Source organism: Platichthys flesus, chromosome 24, assembly GCF_949316205.1.
Source record: "Platichthys flesus chromosome 24, fPlaFle2.1, whole genome shotgun sequence".
Classification (NCBI taxonomy): Eukaryota; Metazoa; Chordata; class Actinopteri; order Pleuronectiformes; family Pleuronectidae; genus Platichthys; species Platichthys flesus.
This window is the reverse complement of record NC_084968.1, coordinates 9,192,743-9,212,370: the sequence shown is the minus strand read 5'-3', so window position 1 is coordinate 9,212,370 and position 19,628 is coordinate 9,192,743. Positions and strand designations below refer to the sequence as shown.

Genomic DNA, 19,628 nt, shown 5'->3' with positions numbered 1-19,628 from the left:
AAGATTATTGGTTTCTTTATCCATGCAGGTGTGTGTGTGTGTGTGTGTGTGTGTGTGAGAGCTTGAGGCTATATTCTCCATAGCCGTGAGCTGCATTTCACAGATCTGGACTTTATTACAAAGCGGCAGCATTAGAGAACAAGAGAATCTGTTCTTCACACCGGGTTTAGCCACAGTCAAATAATTGCTTGGAGCCTCTAGTCAGCCTCTCAACTTACCTGGCAAATTTAATCAATTTGAGCTGCACCCTACAGATGGGCTCAATGCTGCACTACGGAGAGACCGGAGCGTTGACGCACTGCAAATGCTGCTGCTGCTGCACACGCAATCACATAAGTGGACATGCACGTGTACACACACAGGAAAAGGGGGTATATGCATCACTCACATTTCAGGAATGTCAAGCAATGCACAATGCGAGTGAGACAAGCATGAGCACACTCAGACAAACACGCAAACGCACACACGCACACGTCCAGCACATACATGACATGCCAGTTTAAAATGAACTAACCCGCTGTGAGAACTAAGAAGCACTTATCATCTATAATTAATTATGGTTATTATTAGCTGTAATATAAGAGTGGCCACTCTAAGAGCCTACAACCCCCACAATAGACACTCATTACAGCTTCACTCACTCCATCTTACATTAAAAACAATGTGCTTGAACTCGGAGTACAAGGCGTTTACTAATTATTCTCAGCAGCACCAGTGGGCAAGGATGACAGAACAACTGATGAAATGACCAGAATGAGTTATGAGCAAAAAAAATCACACACACTTACAAGAGAACAGTGAAATAGAAAAAAGGCCATTTTCGACGGATCATCAAAAGGAAGATGCATTCATCTGAGAACCTTCTGGCTGGTACGTCAATGTGTTGTCAACAATAAGCTTCTGCTTCTTGGAGCACATTTCCTCAATAACCACATGACATTGTCAACCGTGTAATCATTTCCTATTCAAGACTATTAACTTGTTTTTTTTTAAAGGTTAAAATGAGTGTTTACTTGTCTGAAGAGCCGTCACCGCCCAGACTCTTCTGACGTTTCCCCTTTGTTGTCACCAATTAATTAGGCTGAGAACATTACCGAGCAGTTAACTGAACCTCTGCCTTGGCCTTTATAGCAGCAGTTTTTTTTAACTATTCCTCAGAGTGTACTTTTACACTTACAAAGGAGTTGTAATTGGCCATTACGCAGGCACACTGCATATTGCACATTAATTCAACTGTACATAGACCGACACAATGAAATGCCACGGCAAAAATCCCAAACAGCCATTAGCATGCTAACAGAGACGTTAGTGAGTATTTTGTATGCTTGATGCAATGTTGTTGCTAATTTGTTCTGGCACTAGCATGAAATTCCACTTTACAGTATAACTTTATTCCTGGGGAATAAAGGCGTCTTATTAAAATCGAATTGTGTGCCGTTTCCTCCACAGAACTGGCATTTAATGAAACGGCGATGCAGGGTCTCTAATGAGCATCAGGCTGCAAGAAGTTTCACAAGGTTTTTATAGGAAAAACATATTCAGTGGGTTTTCAAAGCTGCCACATCCGCAACATCTACTCTTTTCCTTTTTTCAAACAGTGACTACGTTTTTTTTTTTTTTTTTAGCATTGCACCAGTATAAATGATTTATTTGATCTGTCCAAAATATCTACCTTGTTAATTTGACGGCATCTTTCAAATGCATTTCAAACCACTTCCATATATATATATATATATATGTCACATACTTACATTTAATTTACTTTAGGTAGAGAAACTGGGTATTACACAACAGTAAAGTGTAATATTACAATACTTGTGATAATATACGCTGAACTAGTGCATTTGAGCTCATGTAATTATATAATATTATGTGATCTTCAAAAGCAAACTGGTTAGAAAGACTGCATTAAAGATGCGGCCTCTAAAGTAAAACCTAAAAGATACAAGTGAGTACTTTTTGCTGCAGTGACCACTGCAACTTTAATATTAAGTTTGATTTCCAATTAAGGCAAACTTCATGAAGAAGGTTAGAAAACAACCTTGAAGGAGAAGAAGCGTATTGCGCACACGACTGAAGGATGAAGTGTTCATACAAAAGCATGAAAAGATGCTGAATACAAGCGGCACATTCTTTGGTCAGAGGAAATGGAAATAAGTGTGTTTGGATCAGATGTGGATCATGGAATGTGCTCGTATGGGAGAAGAGTGCAAACACAAAGGATAAAGGACGGGTCATCTTTCTTTTCAGTCTCAAAACCTTCGAAAGAAAGGATGAGTAAATCACAACATGCCAATCAAATCAAACACACCTCAGGCTTATTATATATGTTACAACAGAAATCTTCATACGCTACAAGGAATGCTTGCTCCCCTGATGCCTTATGTTCCTGTGGGTATTTCAAGAACCACAGAGGAAAGCTAAATAAATTAAAAGATAATCTACAAGCCCTGAGTTCAAAAATGCTGCTTGTGATAGAAGAGGTCATCTCCCCAATTTCAGTTGGACACACCAACTTCAAATGGCCTCAACAAGAAGATTCAGAGCTTGGGAAGGTTTTGCCAAACACTGTCGCCGGGAAAACACAATTTCAATAGAGCTCGTTCAGAAAACATGGCCTTCAGTCATTTGTGAGGCATCATGCGATGCTGCACTATTTCAGTTTTGCCCCAGGCCTTGACCAACAGGCCTACAGCAACAGGGTGCCACATATATTGCTCCAGGAGAAGAATAGTCTTTTTTTGCCTTTAACGGATTAATTGAAACATTTCCCAGTGAAGCAGAGTCATCTCTTTTTCATTCAAAAAACACGTTCGCACAGAAGCATGACGACTCAGCTGCTGCCGAACTGACTCACATGAACAGAGTGTCTGTTTAACTTTAATATAAAAGTCCTCAACCGAGACACAGTTTACGCTTTAAACTCACAGGTTAATGCAGTAATGCCAGGAAGGCAGAGGGAGGCTTGGATCAAAAGATGTGTCATGTTAGCACTTGAGTGTCTTTTGCAGCCATAAGAAGGTACAAACATTCGGAATGTGCGAGGTGTAGTCCTGATTTTCAAAGCTCTGTCAAAGTAGCACACTTTTCTACAACGTAGTCCTTTTTCGATAAATCTTTTATAACTAGCACCTCTAGTTACAGCTGTGGAAGCTACTCAGCACCATGTTGCCATGTTTAAATCAGAAGGAGCATGGGAGACAATGATGCACTGGACCAAGCATAGTTATACAGCTTTACATATAGGTCCTCCCCCAACAGGAGTGGCCATTCATATTCATATATATATATATATTTCTGCCGGGCAACTCTGCCCCACTCAGAAAACAACATTGGTTTCAATTTAGGATGAGCTGCTCTGGACTCTCCTGTCCATTAGGAAATCAAGGTGGGGAGAGCACTCCTTAAATGGAATGAGAGGAGCTGATTTGATTGGCTGCGATGGATGCCAGCCCCTGTCAGAGCTGTGGATAATGTATTCCTAATCAAACCTACTCTCAAACTAAGACCTGGGTGTCCACTGTGCCACAGGTGCCTGTTCCTGGATGTAGTCGTACCCTTTGCATGTTGCAGAGTTGACTGTAATCTAACTTGTGGAAATGTGGGTTATTGGATCTTTGCAACCTCCACATTTCTACCACAGGAAGCTCTGGGATTTTAAATGCAAAGCCAAATTAAATAAACATTTCATAATAACATTTAATCTGTGCTTTCAAAAATATATATTTTTATGTCTTTATCCATTAAGACCAGCCCATTTTGTGTGTTCTCTAGCTCCAAAGCACCATGATTCTGGCATACAATGTTTTTGAAGGGGAACAAATAATGATTTAAAAAAAAACAGCCTCCACTCATCACTTCATTTTCGAGTGGCTCCATATTTACCAAACATATTTTTATCATGTCCTGTGATATTGTGTTGTAGACCGGTGATTTCAGAAATAAGAATAAATTGCCACGGTCTATTTCCTGGCTTCCACTGGCACATACAGAACTTTAAGTATTGAGACACGAGAACTGTGCGACTGCTTTGCTTTAAAAATGAGTTTGCTGCGGCACTTACCGGAACTGTTCCCCGTAACGGGGATCGATTCGTTGTTATCCATTCGTCCAGGGGAGCGTAAATTGACGGTCATACTGGAGGAGTTGAGGTCGGGCTGATCTCCACACAGCAGCATATTGACACTGCCAATCAAGTCTTCTTGGAAATTCAATGAACCGGCCGCCTGAAAGACCATAGAGTTCTGCAACCTCGCCATCTGGACACAACACAGACCCAAAGTCAGGAATTTAGATTTGTAAAGTAAGAATTCAACAGAACTGCCATTTATTTATAGAATATGGATTTCTGGCAGATGCCGTTTCACTAACCTCCTCAATCACGGGTAAAGCATTTCGAGTGGTTCTCCCCACCAGTGTCACGGTTTCAGCTGCATTCAGGCCGAGAGATTGAGGCACCTAAAGAACAGGATGAGCAGTATTTAAAAGTTGTAAAAAGCTTTAAACTGTGCCTTCATATTATTTAAATATGTAAGTTTAGAGATTGTGCTGTGTATCGTACCAGCCTCCTTGGTATTGGTTAATATTTCAAAAGGTAATTGACACGTCCTTTCAACCAGTGTGTGTAGCTTGAGCTGTGTTAGTATCAGGCGTATTGTCTTTCAGAAAATTAAATTACACAGCTTTGAACTGTGAGCAAGTGGGTGGATCAGAGGGCTGGGAGCAGCGTAAAGAGTGGTATGGTTACACTGCATTATTATTTGTAAAATAAAACTCATTTTGAAAAATAGAATCCCGAGCGTGGATTGGCCCTGTGACTGATGGAGTCTCAAGCACGTTCATTTAGGGCCACTTCTGCTCAGCGCAGACGTGGAGAGGAGACCGAGCGAGACAGAGAGAGAGAGAGAGAGAGAGAGCAGAGGTATTGCACTCTGACAACTCTGAGAAAAATCAACAGTGAGATCTATGGAGGGAGAGATTCCAGCAAAAATCATAAAACTCATTTCCTGCTGCACTTTGTTATTGATGTCCACAGTGGTTGTTTAATTTTTTTTACTTTTGCATTACCAAATAAGCTGATTAAAAAAAAACACATTGTTCAGCAATTATATTATCATACAAATATAACTTACTTATTTTAGATTTGTCGACTCGATGAGCACCAGAATTAACCGGGCAGTGATTCCCATTCATTATATAAACTGTTGTGACCTGATATATTCCATTTTGTTCTGACACACTCCCCAAACATTGTCCTCTTCTCACACATAGGAAAATCTCTAACTTGGTGTTTTACTCCGTTGACACATTGTATATTTGTGGGCAGCGCTAGTTACACACATTGTTGTCATCCATAATGTTTTTACCGTCCACACAGACAGTGAGTAGCAGCTGTAGTTGTGCATGTACCTACAAGTGGCATGCACTGAAGTTCCATCGCTAACGCAAAATTGACTTTGTATGTTATCTGTCATGTCCCATCCCTTGAATGAATGAGATGAAAACAAAACCTCCCTTGCCTCAATCAAAAGCCTTCTGAGAATCGTGTTCTCATAGCATTTTCAGGAAACATTAAAAAACAGGAACCAATGTCTAAATCATCCTCTGCCACTCACAATTCACTGATAAACCCTGACTTCCTCCCTGGTCCCTCTTCTTTATGTTGCTGTTGTTATCGCAATCATTCAGCAATGTCAAGCTTTAAGTGTGAAGGCTTGTTGTTTTTTCTCCTCTCCATCCATTTGCTTGAGGCGCTGGAGAGCTTTTTCACCATATCTCGTCTGGGGCTTTCTCTCTTCTTCTCTGCGTCTGAATACGCCTGTGGGTTGAAATTGTTCAGATGCTCCCTCCTGCGAACCTTCTGCCTTATCACTTATTTATTGGATTTGCTGTCCCATATATTTTTCTCTAAGATAAACTCAAAGAAAAGTGCACGCTTTCATAACCCCAAAGAGAACTGAGAGTTTAAAGAATTCCAAAAGAGAAAGAGATGTGCGCATGACAGTTTGGAAAGCTTAGATCCTGTGGGACACACAATAACTTCTCCCTTTAAATTAGAGGAGTGAATTACATCAAGATCATTGTGCAGGAATGAAACTTTATACATTCTGACATCTTGGTGGTAGATTTGTCCTTTAAAGTGATTGCGTGTATCTAGATTACACTTTCAATAGATACTTCTTCATCTCTCTAAGTCACAGAACCAGACAAGCATGGCGTTTAACTTTTAAATTGGTTATTCAATCGGCTGGCAGAGGAAATCATCGTCTTTGCTTTGAATTAACTGAGTTAGATGAGACCGTTTGCATGGAGTCTTTATAAAGTACTTACAGATGGGTGTGTTTCATTTGTCATTTATTGAGAATCCATGTTGAAAACGATCCTTATCTTATCTTTATTTATTTCTCAATTTGGGGTAATAACCAAGCATCATAACCTTCACACAGAAAACCCCCAAAAAAGGGAGTAAACAGGAAATGTTGGCAGTGTCAAAAAGCTCACCTCTGACACCAGTTTCGTCCCATCCAGGTTTTGCCGGAACACTTGCTGGGTGTTAATCAGCTGCTGTCGAGTGAGGGAGCAGCTGACATTTTGAAAAGCCTCCTTCTCAGCGGGGCTGCTAAATCGAACGTACTCATCAAGACCCGTCCCGTCGCACAGGAGCGTCCTCAGGTCGCCCGGTCGTTCCTGAAGAGAAACATTAAAAGCGTTTTACTAGAAGTTTACATGGAATCATATGTCATCTTTGTGTTCTTTGAGATGTTGTTTATGCTTCAATAAATAATGTCATCGGAACGTGGGCACAACACCACAGTGAGACAACACAACAAGAGTCAAAATATCCGATGACGGACACATTTTTGCCCACACACAAACACACACACACCAAGGAGCTCCTGCCTAATACACAGTCAGGTAGCTTTTAATCAGCTCACACTTTATTTCCCCATCTTTCCCAATGTCAGTAAACATAATTTCCTTCTTGCAGCACCTCAGATATCACTTGGTAAAATACAGGGTATCAGATGAGGGGACGTTTATAGAGAAGGTACTTGTAGCTCTTATTGCTGTGGCAATTTATTTCCATTCAGAATCAACTAACGTGCCGAGCTTCAAACGTCTCAAACATTCTGTCGAGTAAACCCTGCTGTTGGTTTTGATCGTGACAATCAAGACAAAGAGTCCCAGAGGCAGCTCCGGTCTAGGACATTTTATTCTTTCAAGAATACTCTGAACGATTTTAGACTCCAGAAACCTGCGATGGTATTTTAATTACTTTATTGACAGAAGGAGTTTGGAAAATCCTGTTTTTCAAAGTGGATGGGATTCAGAGTTGTGAAATGATACTCACTGGGTTGAGGTAAATCGTGGCATTTAAGAGGCTTTCGACAACTGCTGCCGGCACCGTCAAGTTCTCTTTCAGGTGTTTGGAGAACGTCTCATCGTCGCGCAGAACATTCTTTAGGATCACTGATTGAGCTGCGATGTAAAGATAGAGAATCATAACTTTACTGCAAGTAACAGAGAAAAGAAACGGAATTGAAGCAGCACTACACTTGATGTTGAACAGGATGGTTACTTACAGAGATGTGTTTATATTTGTTAAAAAAGGTTTTATCCTCATAGCTTGAGCCATAAATCATTAACACATTTTTGCACAATTCTGGGCATGTGCATCAACATGCAATACTTAATGCTTTAATAGTCACTTATGCAAACCATGAAGGAGTGAGTGTGGTGTGTAAGGAACAAGTCAACAGTCTGCTTCAGACCTGCACTGAACTCTGGACATGCTCCTGACATTTTCCAGAGGAGCTGCATGTAAACAAAAGTCAAACTGTGGAAAAAAGTCTGGACCCGATTCCCCTGATAGAGTTAATGTCTGAAAACAGCTGACGGATGAAAGTACAACAGGATGTATTCTGCTGTTGAAGGGACAAGATTTGGGGTTAGAGGATCATTTTCTACGGAATGATTGAAACAAAGTGACACATTTTAAAAAATACAGACCAAGGGTGGAAAAGAGGTTCCCTTTCTGTGTCCTGTGTCCACGTGGGTGAACCAATTTAAAATCAAGAGGCCAGAGTTCGGATTTGGTTTTGTTATTCACGCTGCTTTGAGTGGCATTACGCTCCGATGGATTTCAGCTTAACCTAATGCTTTATAAATGACAGCGGCCATTAAATCGTTCGCTGGTACAAGTACGAGTGGTGCACTTTAGCTGCACGAGTGTGAAAAGTGAGACCATTTGTTGCTTTACATGCAGCAGATTGTTAGCCAGTCGTTTTCTCCCGATTAGCTGCCCACAGATCGACAGGATTTCTAAAACCAACTTTCCGTTTGTTGCGCCCGCATCGGTTTAGAATAAGGTCTCTGTTCCAGAATGTGCTGTTGAGACGATGAAGGAGTAATTATTTAATTAGTCTATGCCTGTGTTATACAAGTGTAATACATGGAAGTCGGTTAATTAACAGGATGAGAAAAAGGAAGCGATTTAAATCTGGTTATTCAAGGTTTTAATTGATCTTCATATAGTGCTGAAGTCAATTTCCAGCCTAGATGATATCCATATAAATACCAGATGTTTAGTTTCCTTCTCTGATTGGTTCTGGAACTCGCACAGGTCTTAATTCGGTGGCTCGATGCTATTGAAAAGATAAAACACTTGCTCATTACTGTCTGGGATGAAGTTTTCCGTTGGGTTTACTGCTCAGACTCTACACCACACCCCCGACTCCTGCTGAGCCCCCATGATGCCCCTCATCAGTGGAGGAGTGTCGGCAGGGAGGGTCGGGGTTAGATCACAGGGAGGCAGAACATGCTCCGAGCTCTGTCTGAACACTGCTGCCTTTCTGATTGAAGTGACCACCTGAGTCTTTTAATCAATCCTCGCTAAAAACAAAAGAGGACAACACATTCACCTTTGCCACCCTGCTCTTTCGATAGTACTTCACTCCCCATTCTTGTTAATGACCTTTGGTGCTCTCGCCTCAGATAGCGAATCCCATTAATTATGACCAGGCTCAGATCTTTGATGGATTTAATCTTGTATATTACAAGCCCGCGACCCCGAAATGCAAATGCTCCCCACCCCCTGCCTTTTTGCAAATTAGGTGCCGTATGAAAATCTGAATATCATCAGGCTAAATGAGCCTAATGCAAAGCAGCAACTTATCAAGACAAACGATCTGTCAGTCTGCATGGGAAATTGCATCATAAATAATCACGCGCCATTGTTTTTGAGGGATAAAGGGGAATAACAAATCCGCCAACTTGTCATCGGCATGAAGGGGAGACTTTCCTTGATAGAGTAGTGCTCAACAAAGAGATAACGGAATAGGCTTAAGCATTTACTACAAAAAGACATTCTAACAAATGCTAAGAAGATATTTAACTTTCATATATAAAAAGCACGATCTACACTTTGACCTAGCTGCTCTCCTCCAGTTAAGGTGAGTTTGTTTTACCTCTATCTTTTAAACTGAAATAAGCAGGTATTTTAAATGCAGGCAAACCCACTTAAAAGAGTTTGCCTTTCTGTACTGTTTCCCCCCGCCCCCGATGGACAGAATATAAGAGGCGCTCTCTCACCCTGCAGTTTAGCCAAATTAGCCTGTTCACTCACATTAAAATCCTGTATCTACTGCAGAGTCATTTGACTAGGGAGTGAATGCCGATTGAATCCGTTCCCGTTGCAAACTAAAGACAGATGTTTGTGGGTGTGGCCAGGTTTTTGGACCAGTAGAACAGGAGCTTCAGTGACTTTAAAATAAGCTCCTCTTATCAATTTGATGTTCAAGGTCTCTTACGATTCCCAGGGTTCGATTGTGACAGGACTGAGGACCACTGGTCGATGTCGTCCGCCAGCAACTGTGCCTTCCTGAGAATAGATCCGTTCTCCACCAGGCTCTGCAGCTCTATCAACACACCAGCAATACTGGAAGACAAAACAAAACAAAATGTTAATGTTGTGTGTATGATGTTATGTGAAAACCAAACAAATAGATTGTATTCATCCCAAAGGCAGAGAAGGGAACATCGCAGCACATACATGGAGTTGTTGAAGTTGTTGACTTGGCCTGGCGCCTCCCCAGGCGTCGGGTAGTTCAAACAGGGATTGTCGATGTTGCAGATCATACCTTGAAGCCACGGCAGCACGCCGGCCGACGGCATGGCTTTGTTTGGATAGTGACCTAAAGGAATAGAGGAATATTTATCCGTCCACTCTCCTACGAGGCAATCCTCAATGTCGTCTTTAGAAATAGATTCAGTGAACTAAATTATTGTTACATCCTCATGTCCTTAGAAGTTAAAACGTTGTTCAAATGACTTGTGAAAAATAACTATAGTAATCAACAATATTAAATCATCGCTTCTACTTACATTGGCTTTTGTAAATCGGCTTGTTGGTGGTCCGCACCCACACCAGTATGAAGAAGAGAAACAGAGGCCATATGAGCTCAACGACCAGTCGCACCTGCAGAAATGAGAGTCGAGTGGTTTTCATAATTTGGTTGTGAAATACATGTTCGTGGCCCATTATGGTTCACATCATTTGCATTGCTTGACAATTTGTTTGTGAAAAACTTAAAGAAGAGATAGATATAAACATGTGAGAGAGAGGGCATTCATCAAGCTTCTATATTTACCAAGTCCTGCTTTGCTTATTCTCTAACCACAGGGTTAAGTTAATAGAAATGTTGTCAGCGGGAGTAACATCCATCAGGGGAAATGGTTTCCAGAGAGATATTACGAAGCTGCAGCTCATCCTTCCTTGACTCTTCACCCCACGCTGCCGCCATCTAGGCTTTCATGCATCCCTTGGTGCGCCGTCGCCAAACACGCCCTCCCCCCTCCAGCCCTGCACCCCCCCCCACTGAGCCCTCTCCGCGTACCTCAGTTGACCTCTCCGCATGCTCACCCCTCTCAACATCTGTGGTGAAGTGACCTGCTAAAAGGAATCAGCTGGAAAACCCCCAGTCAGGCGATCTCCTGCTCCTGTAACGTGTTCAGACACTGCATCCAGTGACGCACCTTAGCCCGACGAGAAAGAAAAAGACCTGCACACGGTTTGTTGTCCTAATAATTAAACCGGAGGGCAGGCAGAGGTGAGAGTCAGACCTGTAATATATGGGGGTAGTTATGCCACAGCACCATGGAAAAAAACACACAATATAAATGAAGGTTCCTGCTGTAAAGTAGGTAGTTATTTTGCCGGGTACATAGTCACATTGTAAATCATGTTGTTAAATTTAGTGAATGAACCACAGAGGTTAAAACCGCAGGAAAAATGCATAGAGTACATTTCAAAGCAGTCCGGGGTTGAATCTCAAATTCAGTCCCTTATTTCCAATCCCGTCCATGTGTCACAGAGGATGAAGTTCTGCTCAGAGGGGGAATTATCATAATGTATTCCAGAGAAAAGGCATGGCGGGGGAACACAGAGATCGCGGGGACTTTCTCAATGTCGGGCTCCCCGGGTATTTGCCATGAGACACCAGCGTCTTTGTGAATAGATAATCTCCTCCTCTGAAATTATGTGAAATACCGGACCATAAAAATCAGTTTCATGCCCGTTATAAAATCTTAAAAAGCTTGGTGAGGCATTCATATAATTGGTCATTAACCTCCACAGGCCCTCCAGAAGCACCATTGTCCTCGCTAACTCCCACTGGTTTTTGTCTAATAACAATGTGTCATGTTGACGTTGGCCAAATATCCAACTATCTGCACAAAACCACCACTGTCCTCTCACTCATACTGGGGGGGAAAGTGGGAGAATATTTCTTCCCGACACCAAAGTGCGCCGCTGTCTTCTTTCCACTGGTGGATAAAATTAACAAGAGGAACAATTCCCACATATAAAGTTGCAAAAAAAAAAACTGCAAATGACTTTGCCTCGACTTATTCCAAAGAAAGTGTGTACTTTGATGAAAGCTGATTCTTTCTGTGAAGTCGTCTTTTGTTCTACTCTGGCAACAGGCACGCCGCTGTGCTTGAACCCCCGAACAAAACAAGTGGGTGGATGTGACTCCCGTAGTCACATCGCAAGGGTAGAAATCAAAGAACACAATGCAGCTCTTTGTATCAGTTATATCTGCCTGCAACAAAAAAATAATAACTCAGGAGGCTAACTAGCTACCTTGACAACTTCTTCTGACCCTTGAAATGCAGTTGTGACACATGGGGTAATTGTAATCTTCATGCAGCCAATGACCTCTCGGTAAAGGGTTGGTGACATCACAGGCAATGATACCCAACATACGTCACTGGCTGATAACGTGTAGATGAGTGTGAGGATGAGGAAGTCATAACTTGGGCAAAGGCAATTGGCCAAGTAGAGGGAGTCGGACTGAAGCCTTAACAGCAGGGTCAAAACTGTTTGAAGACAGGGCCACTCAAAGGAGATGAAAAGAAGTCTGAGATTTCAAGAATAAAGTCAGACTATTCCAAGATTCAAGTCTTTTAAGGCTATGTGTCATTTCAGAGGGGGGGATTTCAGAAGATCAGCCTATCGTCTGCACTAAGATGTGGACGTTGGAGCATGTTGAGAAGTTATATTATATTATAGGTTTCACAAAAACCTAAATGCCTACTCCTCAAGCACATTTATCATACGTAGCAGGTCTTTGAAGATATTGTGCATGAAACAAATTGCAAAGAAAACACCAGACAGACTAATTGGGTCTAATTGTTGATTAACTCTGAGTGCTATTCAAAAGGAGTTTCTTAATTTCTCTAAAGTGTCAGAAGGGTAATCAGGACATTGGATCCTGAAGGAGTGTTTCTGTTGTGTGTGATGTTTTGTTGAGATATTCTGGTGCTCGCATGCTTCATCCAGTACCAGTTAACCTTTAAAACCTTCATAACCAATTTAAAATGTTGAATATTCTATCTCAATTGGTAACTACTTGTATACTGCAATGACACGACACCTCCGGACGGCCTCGCTGAACACAGGCTGTGACACGTTGTGAGAGGAGCTAGAAAAGTATATGCCCTTCAAACAAAGCACTTAACATTCGTCACTCCCCATCCCTTTCCATTAGGCCACAGACTGGCTTTGTTAGACCTAAAATACAGCCCATGTGACATAACGTGCGGGGGAGATGCATCTCCAAAAATTGAAGGTGACACTTAGAATTGCTCGGCATTAAGGTAAGATTGTTCTTGTTCTCTAGTGGGAGCGATAGAGGCGGCTCACCTCTATAGGAGACAATTTTGGTGGTAAATCCCCCCTATTACCTTTTCTCCCTTGAATATCTTAGTTGTCCTTGATAAGACAACCCAGGGACCACGTCCCTGTTTTACCTCCATTGCTGACCAATTTGAGCAGATGTATGTTGATTTGAAGGTGGGGGGGGGGGGGGGGGGGGGGGTAGGCAAGCACAAGTGTACCTTTTGTCTCTTCCGCAGAGTGAAGTTCTTCCACAGGAGCAGAGTGAACTGCGTCAGGAGACCCATTATGGCTTATCCTGGCGACGGCTTGCCAAAGCGTCGCTAAGGCAACTGGCCCACTTAATAAACCCTGGAGGGAATGAAAAGGTAGAGTTTGGTTTTAATACAGAGGAGCAATGCATCTTGGGGGAGTGCCACTAATCATTTACTTCCCCGGGCCTTCGGGGGCGCAGCACCTGTTCTAAGAATTATTAACACCCACACTCAGGACAGGGGCTGTGGCTCAGCACGTGGAGGTCGCACAGTTTTGGGAAATACAGTCAGAGGATCATTATTTCAGACCAGGTGGTTTGTTATTCAATGTACCCACTGTAAAAGTATTAGGGTCAAAAACAAAATCAGACTTCCTCTGCCTCTTTAAAGGAGACGAGGCGAGTTTAAACTCTGTCTAATTAACCACCACAGTGCCACAAAATGCCAATTAACATGTAACACTTCAAATTTAAATGAAGAAACCATACATGGGGATAAACACTTTCCCTTCTCATGTGGACGCAAGTTTCCTGTAAAACATTAACTGCAGGTTTTATTAGCCACTGAGCACTGATTACACACAGAGTAAACAAACAGACCCACTCTATCAGCCTCATTTAAGACTCCGCAACTACACTTGATTGATTAGCCTGGCCCTGAGATCCCATTCATCATCACCACACACATGTTAGGTGGTGTTCAAATTAATTATACACAAGAGTTCTAACAGTTTACAGTGTTCAAACTGCCACTTTAAATGAACCGTGGCGAAACTCATAGACTTATATCCAACAAATGTTATGCAATACAGTGACGATACCAATTCGACCTGCATGAAGACAAAAAGGACACACACACACACACAAAATGTACAACTTATACAATAAACAGTATTCTATGTAGTAATTACTGGATTCTGGGTATAAAAAGGAGAGAATTTAAATGTTCAAAGGGACGTCAAGAATATAGTTATATGTTGTTATGTTTCTATGGCCGAGGTGTGTTTGCTCCCTATCTGCTGCAGAGCTCTTCCACCGCTGCTCTACGGAGACTATGTGCACTACATAGAGGGAGGTGGGGGGGTGTTTTTTTTTTTTTTTTTTAACCCAAGGGTAGTCCTGACAAATGTGGCACCTTTTACCGCTCCATTTCCTCTCTCTGCACAGGTTCCATCTCCCCTCTGTGTGTTTACATTATTTACTGTGACTTCATGGATGTTTTATTTATTGTCATGGGAGGAAGTGGAGGCTCCCGCTCACTTTGAAAATGGCCTATAAGCTCTCTAATGGGGGGAAGACAAGCGCTCGAGGCCATCCAGTAATCGAGTAGAGTAAATTGATGAAGTGTTAACAGCGTAAGCAGAGACTTTGTTGACTAATATTATGTTTCATTGGCAATGCCAATTTGTAACGTTGCAGTGGACAGCTGCACTGAATCTATAATGAATTTCATACTATTACCATGATGCAATGCAGAGCGTCTTTATATATATGCTGCTGTTGTCAGGCTATCACAGACGCCATGTTCTTTATGTTGAGAACTATACTTTATTTGCTCTGCCTCCAGTCCATTACTCGTTTTGTACAAATCTTTGAGAAAAACGTTCGTAGTGGAACAGAGCGAGACTAAAACCCACCACGTATTTGCATTGAAACCTGACTCACGCATGAACAATCGACTCCATCGAATCCTCGTATAATTGAGTATGTGCTGCTTTCGCTCGCACTTGCTTTCAAGCCCCGTCTTTTGAAACATGTAATGCGCGAGGAGGACAGCTCGGCAACACCTCCGGTCGAGAGTAACGTCGAGCGTGAAGGGTAAACAACATCTCTAACAATATAATAAACCCGTACGTCAGAACGGAGTTGTGTTCACCTCCAAGAAAAGAGATGTTGACGGTGTGGGTAGGATGAGTGCTGTAGGAAAGCGCTGCTTCTATAGAACAGATAAAAAAGTAACCAAGAGAGGGTATGATCATGATTTGCATTGCGGTTGCAGTGATCCACAAAGAACACAGTTCTCCAGAGAAGCGGAAAAAAAAGCACACATTGTGAAGAGTGGTTCCCGGATCATCATCTTAATCTACGACGAGGGGCACGGGCAGACCAAAAACTAAAATACCTCATTTCTTGCCACTCTTCTGGACTTGTTTTTCCACCAGGCTGTCACCATCAGACGGCGTCATCAGCTCTTCATGGTATCATTAGTTCCAAAGAGAGGGAGCAAGAGTGGTAAGAAAGGCGAGGAGGGGGAGATCCAAAAAGAGTAAAGGAAACCATTGAGAGGATATAAGTGCTGATGCATGCCTTGCGTTCGGGGGGGACTCGGGAGCGCAAAGTGCATTATTTCAGCCCCGAGGATGAAACAAAGAGCAAACAGATATTTGTCATACAGCATGAGTGCAGAGGACGGCAGAGACCGGCTGCAACATCAGTTACAAGGGGCCGGCTGTAGCCCACTGAAGGGTATAATGGTCCCTGTGCTCACACATTCAATGTATTCTCTGACAATTCCTAACTACGTCTATCATGATCTTCCCTGGAGGTTCACTGCGGCAGGGATATATATATATATATATATATATATATATATATATATATATACTGTACTGTATGGCTTAAAGAGATATGTAGGATATCTCTTCTGATTGCAGGTAATTCACTTTCCTTATGGGGTGATATTCATGTTTCCGCTTTTCTTCAAATAGTTGTTTTTTGTGTGGTGCTTTGTCACCACCGTGATTCGTACCCGTGGTTTAATTACAGTGTAATTTGAGCACCAGCGTGACCCCCCCCGATTGTGCTGCTGCCGTTCATTCAACAACAAACGTTTAGTGAACAATGAATTAAACTGATGATCTGAAAATGGAAGTATTAAAAGCATAAAGAAACTGAAATTATAGCCTGTAATATTATACAAAAGGGAGCCAATGTCTGTAGTTGAGGGTACAATTTCTAAATCATTATTGAGACACGTCAAAAGTAACTGAAAGGAAATGTTCACAGATGGAAAATATATTGAAAAACTAGTCTTTTGCTGTCGGTTCAGATTTAATATTAAAATAGAAGGAGGCAGATAAGTGAAATTATAGAAACTAAAACAACAATGGGGCGACTGTGGGTTGAACGGGGCGTCCACTAACCAGGCGGCTGGTGGTTTGATCCCTGTCTCCCACCTTCTGCATGTCATAGTGCCCTTGGTCGAGGCACTGAACCATAAAAAGCCTCAAACAACTGTGCAGGCAGTGTATGAGTGATGTGTGATGGAGAAGGTGCAGCACGTAGATGCACTGTATGAATGTGTGTGTGTGTGTGTGTGTGGGTGTGAGAATGTGTGAAAGGGGGTAAAGTACTTTTTCATCCAGACTAGAAAAGTGCAATATAAATACAGAGCATTTACAAACAGTGAACTGCTATTTGGTTTGACATTCTTCATCATTCTGACAAAGATGAGATGAAGAAGGAAATACATAAAATAGAAAACAATCATGTAAAAAGAATATATATATATATATATATATATATATATAAATATACAGTGTAACAGAAAGTTTAACAGTATCAAATGGTTTCACAGCACAGCAGCAATTAAGACTATACTCCACTGAAAACCTGCGCCTTTTGAATAACTCAGCCTGACAGACTACAAAGCCTCTCAGTGCTTTGAAAAGTTTAGAGCTATACCTCCACGCTCCTTCACAGAGGACTTTGAGATCCATTCACCGGGGTTACAATGGTTCTGACGCTGACCCAGTTACATGGCGAATGAAGGAAGACAGTCCGGGGAAACTTTTCTAAACGCTCCCGGAAAATCTGTCCTCTGTCCGTTCATGTGATGAGTGTGTTGATGTTTCTGTGCTTGGCTTCATGGAAACATCACACGGTGCCATTATGTTTCCATCAGGTATTTCAACAATGCTTTCTTTATCCATTGATTTATGGATATTGTATTAAGCACCAGCCTTTATATTTAGTATTAAATTCATTTAATAGAAATGATTTATTATCCAGATGACAGGATGATGACCGAGGATTAATTTAATTATACAAATATTAATAAGACTAAGTCTTATTCAAGCACAGCAAAAATATGTGCTTCAATGTTTACGTTTTGTTTTCTTTATATCTTAATTCAATTTGTATATATTTGGTAGTATTTGTGGTCTCTTATTTAAAATTATTTACATTAGTTTAAACAAATCAAGCCTTATTGCATTCCTTTTATCACAAACATGTTATAATGACATTTTAGTAATTATATCCATAATTAGAATAATAGTATCAACCAATAGATTACCTTGCTTTTAAATAAATAATGTTCAGCCGAAGTTAGCATTATGGCCATTTACATCAACAAAGCTAAAATTCAGCCAGATGTGAGGTCAGAAATAAGTTTCATTTCTTTGCTAGAACAGAGCAGAGTCCCATAGTTTATTATTTAATGACCATATTACTTACTGGGCTGGGTTATTATGCCATACTCAAGGACAATGTTGCCACATCTTTGTGTTATCAAACTTCAGATGTGTTACGTCTGCCTGGCAATAACTAAATTGCTCCATGTGGGTAATTTGGTCACACCTGGAAGCAGGAGTTTATCTTTTAAGTCTGCTGCTTTTCCACGAATGTGTTTGATTTCTTGCTTTTCAAGCATGTTTTAAACAGAGCATTTAAAGGGGGTTGGAACATCTGGTTTTTTAATTCAGACCCTAGAGCTTCCCTTTCACATCCTTTTCAGAAAAGTTGTTTGTGTCCTTGTGTAGGAGTGAAAGACCTGTTAAAGTGTGTACCTTAATTTCAAGTTGTACAATCTTCAATAATAAGGTAGCTAATATGTTGAATTTGCTTTTAACTTACTTTTTAATAAATATGAGTGTGTATTCCCGTAACCCTCCACTAAACACTCCCTTTCATCACAGCGACTTATTTGAGTCTTTCTAAATTCAATCACTGAACTATAGTAAGTCAATACAGGTAATTGGTTGAAGATAAGTAATATTTCTTAGCTCTGGTAATTGCATTTCCTTGGACAACCTGTCAATCACCTCCAGCAGCCAATTAGCCATTCATTAGAAACAAATGAAAGTGATCACCAAAAAAGAGAGGCCGGGTTAAGTGACAGCGCTTAATGAGTGATTAGCACACGTCATTCAGGAGGAACTTATTATGCACATACAGTACAAGGTGTACTATCTCTTTACGAGTGGTGGAGGCCATCTGTGTAAATCATTAGCATACAGAGCGGGTGGGCAAAAGGTCAACGTCTCCTCTCCCACTATGACTCAGCAGAAAGACATCAGAAAATTAGTAAGTTTAAAATCCCTGACATTTGGCTGATGACTTTAACCGAACACAAAGGTATCCTCTGAAAACCCGTATTTCCTTTCCTGCCCCCCCCCCCCCCCCCCACACACACATTTTTCCCCCTTCCACTATAAAAGGGACCTGCCTGAAGACCAGTTTATTAAATGCTTTTCAAATCCGATAAGCAGTTCTCAGGGCACTCCATTTGATCTGCTCCAGACAAGACGAGTGGAGGGAAACAGAGACAAGTGTACTGCTGCCCAGGCCCGGGCCCGGATCTAGCCTCGGGAGTGTGTGTGCAAGCTACAACAACAACAACATCAGCAGAAGAAGAAGAAAGACAGCACCACGGGGAGACTCGGCTACAAAACATGTGTCCTGTTAGAGGAAGCAAACAGTCAAAAGCAACCTACCTGCGAGCTGTTTGCCTCTCGCCCATCAGCGCGTCTCAGAGCCCGAAGATGGATAGGACCAGTTTGAGCTGCTGGGCCTTATGACTCCTGCACTTTTACCATGTCCCTCTCTCTCTGTCTCTCTCTCACGCTCCCTCACCTGCCTCTCACGCTCCCTCGCCTTTTACCTGGAGTTATAAAATATGCAAATGAGCTCTGCCGAGCCAGAGCTGGCAACTGTAGCCACAGTGATGCTGCAGCCAGGAAGCACACAGGTGGTGTACATAACACAGCATGTCGCTGTGTGTTTACTCCGGCAGCAGAGCACGCTCCTGTCACCTGGCAGGGGGGGGCGAACAGGAACCCTTTGCCCTACATTTAAACCGACTTGTTTAATTCATTCATTGTCTATGTGGGTTTCTCCCACCGGGTGTCTTCGCTGTACCTTTGAAATGCAGTCACCTGTTGACTTAGCGCAAATTATTCATGAGATAATTAGTCT

At 41.8% G+C, this 19,628-nt stretch overlaps 1 protein-coding gene across 1 annotated transcript in view; it reads right to left on the bottom strand.

Moving 5' to 3' along the window:
* The window catches only part of LOC133950241 (phospholipid-transporting ATPase ABCA1-like), a 130,689-nt gene extending 111,266 nt beyond the window's left edge, over window positions 1-19,423 (bottom strand). Inside the window, exons 1-9 of the mRNA XM_062384500.1 lie at window positions 19,148-19,423; window positions 13,399-13,528; window positions 10,384-10,477; window positions 10,052-10,193; window positions 9,810-9,937; window positions 7,352-7,479; window positions 6,502-6,687; window positions 4,372-4,458; window positions 4,064-4,259 (exon numbers count right to left, since the gene is read on the bottom strand). Of these exons, the coding sequence (XP_062240484.1) occupies window positions 4,064-4,259; window positions 4,372-4,458; window positions 6,502-6,687; window positions 7,352-7,479; window positions 9,810-9,937; window positions 10,052-10,193; window positions 10,384-10,477; window positions 13,399-13,464 (1,027 nt within the window). The 5' untranslated portion in view covers window positions 13,465-13,528; window positions 19,148-19,423. The remainder of the gene's footprint in view (window positions 1-4,063; window positions 4,260-4,371; window positions 4,459-6,501; window positions 6,688-7,351; window positions 7,480-9,809; window positions 9,938-10,051; window positions 10,194-10,383; window positions 10,478-13,398; window positions 13,529-19,147) is intronic.
* Window positions 19,424-19,628: the final 205 nt, after the last annotated feature.